The sequence below is a fragment of the Pundamilia nyererei genome, unplaced genomic scaffold (genome assembly GCF_000239375.1).
Source record: "Pundamilia nyererei isolate P.nyererei 1_Seehausen unplaced genomic scaffold, PunNye1.0 scaffold00246, whole genome shotgun sequence".
Lineage (NCBI taxonomy): Eukaryota > Metazoa > Chordata > Actinopteri > Cichliformes > Cichlidae > Pundamilia > Pundamilia nyererei.
This window is the reverse complement of record NW_005187647.1, coordinates 447,065-453,867: the sequence shown is the minus strand read 5'-3', so window position 1 is coordinate 453,867 and position 6,803 is coordinate 447,065. Positions and strand designations below refer to the sequence as shown.

The following is a 6,803-nucleotide window of genomic DNA, read 5'->3' as shown; positions in this document are numbered from 1 at the left end:
GAGAGGGAGAGCGAGCGACAGAATTTCTGTTATAACCTTCATTTTATGGACGCACAGTGTGAGCTCTCAGGTCGTATCAGAGCATCGGGCCGTATAGTGTGAGACCCTGCATCGTGACCTATGAACTTCTAACCCCTGCGAGTCAACCGTACAGTTTGAGCAGGAGCTGAATCGCGCGACTGAAAAAATCGCACAGTGTCTGCCCAGCATAACAGGTAGTAGAGTCATGTGACTCCACCCCGTCAAGTCTGTAACGTAGCACAGCGTCTTAAAGTGACATGAACATCACCAACCTGCACATGCCTTTTCTTTTTTTTAAAATACCGAATTTACCGACATGGGCAAAATGACGTCGATGAGAGTCATAAATTTCGGTAACGATAAATTTTTGATATATCGCCCAGCCCTACTTGGCTAGGTGCCTTTTTGTATGCCATGATACTGATGGCAAACTTCAAATCCACAGGATCTCCCAAGCTGTGCTGCAGTTGCACTTTACTCAGCACAGCACCAGACCATCGTTGCAAGGTGGAAACCACTGAAAATAACATGTTTCAAATCACAGCCCATGTGAAAGCACCTTACAGATGGGTGAACTGACGATACCTTAAGTGTGCAGTAAAAGCTTTCCAAGAAGTGTTAAACTTCTTTACCCTGACTCCTAGAACAGCACTCTTTCTTCTATTTGTGACCTCCTGATTTTCACACTTTGCTTCAGGTTTTTCCTTGCCTGCATAATGAAAGGCACACTTCAGCAGTGTAGACTGGCACTGGGTCTCCCTTCATGTGGCTTGAAACTTGTGAGAGGGGCTCACAGAAGCAGAGGAAAGCTCTGGAGGTGGGGAAGGAAGCAAAGGAGTCGGTGGCTGATGTTATATTCATAGATTCATGAATACTAAAAGTGCCAGAAGTGTTGAGTTACTTGTGTAAATGAGGACAAAAACTCTAAATATGTAATTCTGATGAACAGAAATTAGTTTTAAGAGATTAATCAATGTCAAGAGAGGGAGTTTTAACTCGAGTGTCCAAGCTGTTTTATCAAACATGTACATTATAGCCTGCTAAAAGTCTATAATTCAAATTTTGTAGATATAAATGAGATGTTGTTGAAATTATACAAAAAAAAAAAGGAAAAAACAAAATGTTTTTGTGAGCTGTTGTAGATGCATAAAGGCAATAAGAAGGCAGTTGCTGGGTGATTACCAGGCAATGTGATTGCATCATAATATACCATGCATAATTCAGCTTTTGTTAATTAAAAATTAGGTTTCCTCAGCAGGAAATGGATAGGTGTCCACTCCAGGTCAGGGATGAGCTGCTCCCCCAAGCAAAGGAGTTTAAATATCTAAGGGTCTTGTTCAAGAGGGGAGAGGGAAACTGGAGCTTTACAGACAGATTGATGTTTCAGGAGTGTCACCAGGAGGGGACAGCTGAGGACAAGTGAAGCTGTAGATTTAGATGGATGGAGGGTGTTATTGTCATAAGATAAACTTTCTTTATAAGGCATTATAGATGTATAAAAGGTAAACACAGGTCATTTTAATCCATTGCTAGATTGTTGCTAGGCAATACGATGACATAATATCTGATATAGATTAGAACCTTCAGGGGACTAAAATGTACTTGTGTGACAAGTTTTGTTGCTCAACTCCTCAAAAAAGCATCATTGTTATTTTGAGGATTACATTTTTCCTTCAAGGCTTCCACAGCAATAAATCTTCACTCTCTCAGCAAACATGGGTGAAACATCGACATTATCTCCCCAGTGGGTGTGGTGTGACAGCAGAAAGTGCTCTGTAGTAGGACAGATGGCTGCACAAAGCTTCAGTCAGACTGGCTCCTCAAAGAGAAAACTATCTGTTGGATTAATGAAGTGGAGAAATTAAATGCATGCCTTTCTTTTCTTTTTGTTTCAATATGATATTTGATTGACAAGTTATTTGAATATTAAATGGCTATGATCAGACATTGAAGCTATGTCTAGCTTCATGTTAATCCTTTCGTATTTGTTGCATTGCTTCTCTGCTCATAAATCTGATCATTAAAAACCTGTTATGTTGTTCCGTGTTTAAGATGAGAAATGGACTTCAGAGCAGGAGATTGTAGTTTGAAGTCTAAAGCTTTTTTTTAATATATATATATATATATATTCTTAATCCTATCACAGTTAAGAATATTTCATTTGACTCCATAATTTTATTGTATTTCACATGACTGCATAATTTTTTTTTCAGAGCCAGTGTTCTTCCCAGTCTTCCCAGAAGCAAACTCCTCAGTCTTGTATCATTAATGAGAATTCGGCAGCTAGGTTTTCAGCTCTTCTTTCCAATCTGCCCATATCAACACCTAATTTTATTTTATTTTTTTAATTTAGTGATTTAGTTCATTGGTTTGTTAGTGTATGTTCTTCAGTTCTCAATAGCATAGTTCTGATAAAAGCCCAACAGATTAGATTCATTGGCGTAGAAGACAATGGAAAAGTCTTGATCCTTTTCATCTGATCAACTGTCTCATCAAGTTTTATTTTCCAAGTTTTATCTGATTTCCAAGATCTCCTCCTTAAAATATAGTCTCCCACATAGGTACTTCTTCCTTCCAAGCTGACGTCCCTCCTAAATTTATTAATGATGTTCTGCCAGTCATCTTTCCTCGTCTAAAATAAATCATTTCCTTTCATCTGGCTGCATTCTATATTACTGCAAAACATTGTCTTCCCTCTGCTTAAAAACACTCTCTAGATCCCAATTACAGAACCATTTCTAAACTTGCATTCAATTAAAAAATTCTTGATAGACCTGTCAGGGAAACAATATCTTTGATAAATTCAAGTCTGGTTACTAATGAAACCACAGCACTGAAACAGTATTATTAAAAAATTGCTAATGATATTCTTTTGAACCCAGATAAGGGTGAATATTCCATTTTAGTCCTCTAGGACTTATCTTCAGTTTTAGACACCACTGACAGATCTAGACAGATTAACAGCGGGTTTGGTATCTCTGGAACTGCTCTCAAATGGGTTTATACTCAGAGATGTTGAATAGAGAGTCGCATCTTCTCCATTCATAAAAATGGACCAATTTTTAAAAAAAAATCTTTTTAAGGGCAATGGTGTATCATAGTGTCTCGCAATTGTTCCTGAAAGTTAGCAACATACACTAGCTGGGGATGCACTTTTAAGAAAGTAAGAAGTTAAAAAACTAGACAGTAAGGTATTACCATGCAGCAATCACTTTCAGCTGTGGAGTAAGTCAGCTGTTAGTTGATTTTTTTTTCATAGAGTGTTATTAATCCCGAAGGAAATTCATACCGTGGTTATGTGATCGGCTGCTCCCACAGATGATCACTCTATAAAAACATGAATTTGAAGATGAATTAATTTGTAGATTTTGGACATATGACCAGTTGACAATAAGGCATCAAACACATAATATTAACCAGGAACAAATTTTTTTTATAATTTTATCCTAATGTTATGAAATTAGAAAAGCAACTTTTGCTGGTTGAATGAAATATAACATTACGACCTGTAGCTTTGTGGCCCGTTTAAACATATTTATCCACTGCTGTAATAAAATGATAAGTGCACAACAATAAGGTAAATGGCTAGCTGTTTTTGTGATTAAGATTCAAAGAGCATATTTGTGAATTTTTGTAACTTGTGTTTTTTTTTGTGTGTGTGTGAATATTTCATGTTTAAACTGTTAAGTGAGAAATGTATTTTCTAAACAAACCTCATGCTGGTCCACCGAATCATTCTGATGTCAGCTAACAGTACCGAGAGTCACATGACAATCGCATCCTTTCTTTTGAAAGTCTTAAATTCATTTGTCATTAAGATTATTTTCAGTCTGAGTTATTGTGGAATTACTGACAACACAATGAAGAAAATCTGACAGATAAACAAAAATTATAATAATTTAAAAATCTATATTCCATTAGTAATAACAAAAAATACTAAGTTGCGACTGGGGTTGGTTAGCATACAATGTTGAAAAATTAACAACAGCAGCTTTGACTGTGATACACAAACTTAAATACAGTACCTGATGGTAAATCACACACTTCTGGAATGTGGGTATAAATTTAGTCACTTGGAAGCAAATGGTTACAGAGGCTGACAGCCTTTAGGTGTGTTCTTTAAGGTTTTAATTACTAGGTGCCGATAAAAGCGACATAATTTGTGTTACTTCCACTGTATACCTACAAAAGAAGCCCAAACAGTATTTTGAATTATCGTGATAATTATTTTGAATTTTAAATCCTATTCTTCTATTTTATCTACCTAACAAAGAAAGAAGGACAAAAGACAAATTGTAGAAGAGAATTGAAGATGAATAATAACTACGTATGTCACGAAGGCAGGCACTGTAAGGTTTTCTGTTACCACTTTGTATAATTATATTATGTATACATTTTTATTTTGAAGTCTATATGAACAACATGTCGAGCCCGCATTCTGGGTCCCCACTGATCCCCACTATGATCGCTCTGATCATACTCAGTTAAAAGATCCATCAGAATTCTTATTAATAACTACATTGTCCTCATCTGTGCCCCCCATGTGAGGGGTACCTCAGGGCTCAATTCTTGATCCAGTTCTGTTTTCTTTATACATATTACCCTGGATCATCTACTAAACTGCTTCAAGGGCTTCTCCTATTGCTATGCTGACGATGCACAGCTGTACTTTTGTACATATGTAACAACCTCAACACCTTCTCCTACCTTGGTGAAAGCTTTATCGCTATTGATGAGTCAATATCTTCATATTTGCTCCAGAAAATCTCAGAATTGGTGGAGATGGTGTTAAAGTTTAACCACTCACACAGTTCTCTCTTTCTCCAGATCCATGCAATGCTGGAGTCAATCTCCTGCAGTTTCACAAAATGGAACAAACACATGATGGACACCAGAGATTACCAGGTGTCCTTCACCTTCGGGCCATGTGACCACCAACAGGAGGTCAGCCTGCGTGTCCACCTCCTCGACTTCATCTCCAAATCTGTGAGTCCATTTTATTTTAGCTCACCGCTAGCATTATGTGTAGAAATAAATTATCTTAAAAACCAAATATAGTCAATAATATAATTGGATTTAATGTGGTGCTATGACTTTGTGTCCATCTTCATGTTTCAGGGGTTTACGATACGCAACACACGTGTTCATCACATGAGCGAACGGGCTAATGAGAACACAGTGGAACATCACTGGACATTCTGCCGCCGAGCTCGCAAAGTCGATGAGTGATGGATGAAACAAAGGATTGATTTACATTACAGATATTTAATGTGCCATCAGGCACCGACAGAAGCTTCTTTGTGTTTGTTGTTTTGTGAAAACATTGTATGTTTTGTGTTTTTGAGTTAATCCACTCAAAGTTAAAGTACAAAGTGAGGCCACTGACATCATGAGAACTTCAACAAATACTACTACTGCTTTAAAGCAAACACCCAATGGACAAACGTTTACAGACAGACTTCAAGCATGTGGAATCTGTCTGTGTTTGACCCTCAAGCACCTTTTGAGATGAGCTGGATCTATGAATGTCTGCTTATCACGTCACTTCCTCAGTGTTGGACTTCACTAATCTGGAGTAAACCAACAGATTGAAAATGATTATAGTTGATTGATTTTAATATTCATGGTTTTAAATGCAGGTGTTCAGTTATCAAATACCTTGAATGCTTCATCATACCTTTCAGTACATTGTGAGTGTTTTACAGTTTTGGCACGTCAGTGGGGTCGAAAATTGGTTGTCTGCCAGTCATTGTTCACTACAAATAAAAAAATTTTTTTTAAAAAAGGTTAGTTTTGTGTTATTAAAATTGGTCAGAATTGGGTTTTAGGGGTGTTTTTGTTTTGTTTTGGGGGGTTTTTTTTGGGGGGGTCTAAACTTTGAACAAAATGACAACTAAAAGAGTTTAAAATGACACAAGCCAATATTTTATCCACAACAGAACATAAATTCTATAACAAATGTTTAAACTGAGAAGTTTTACAATCTTATGCACAGAATTACCTCATTTCAAATTTGATGCTTGCTACTGGTCTCAAAATTGGGGCAGGGGCATGTTTACCATGGTGTAGCATCTCCTCTTCTATTCAAAACTTCTTGAAGACGTCTGGGCATAGAGGTTATAAGTCTGGAGATTTGGTGTTGGAATTCCCATTCTTGCCTGATATAGGTTTCCAGCTGCTGAAGAGTTTGTGGTTGTCTTTAACGTATTTTTCGTTTAATGATGTGCCATATTTTCTCTATAGGGAAACCTTTCAGCATTCATAGTTCCTTCCAAAAAATGCAAGCTGCCCATACTGTATGCACTTATGTACCCCAATATCATCAGAGAATCTACCTTTTGAACTGAATGCTGGTAACATGCTGGAAGGTCTCCCTCTTTAACCCAGAGGACACGGTGCTGGTGATTAATTTAATTTTCTACTTAGTTCAAATTCTTTTTTTTCTTTTTTTCTTTTTTTATATATCGTGCAACAGTGGTTGCCTCCAGATCAGAATCAGAATCAGTTTATTGCCAAATGTTGAGCAGGTTTACAACATTAGGAAATTGCTGCGGTGCTTCAGTGCAAACATAGTGTCATAAATTGCGATTAAATAGACATGAAAAAAATAAAATAAAATAAAAGTAGGAATAAGAATTAAAAGTGCTATGTAGAAAGATATGTGCATGAGATATACATGAGATATATACATGAGATATACATGAGATATATACATGAGAATAAGAATTAAAAATGCTGCATAGAGAGATATATACATGAGTGCAGGTGGTGATCAGTGCCAA

At 36.8% G+C, this 6,803-nt stretch overlaps 1 protein-coding gene across 1 annotated transcript in view; it reads left to right on the top strand.

The window, feature by feature from the left end:
- The window catches only part of kctd6a (potassium channel tetramerization domain containing 6a), a 29,045-nt gene extending 23,244 nt beyond the window's left edge, over positions 1 to 5,801 (top strand). The window contains exons 5-6 of the mRNA XM_005749476.2: positions 4,849 to 5,007; positions 5,140 to 5,801. Of these exons, the coding sequence (XP_005749533.1) occupies positions 4,849 to 5,007; positions 5,140 to 5,250 (270 nt within the window). The 3' untranslated portion in view covers positions 5,251 to 5,801. The remainder of the gene's footprint in view (positions 1 to 4,848; positions 5,008 to 5,139) is intronic.
- The last annotated feature ends 1,002 nt before the right edge of the window (positions 5,802 to 6,803 follow it).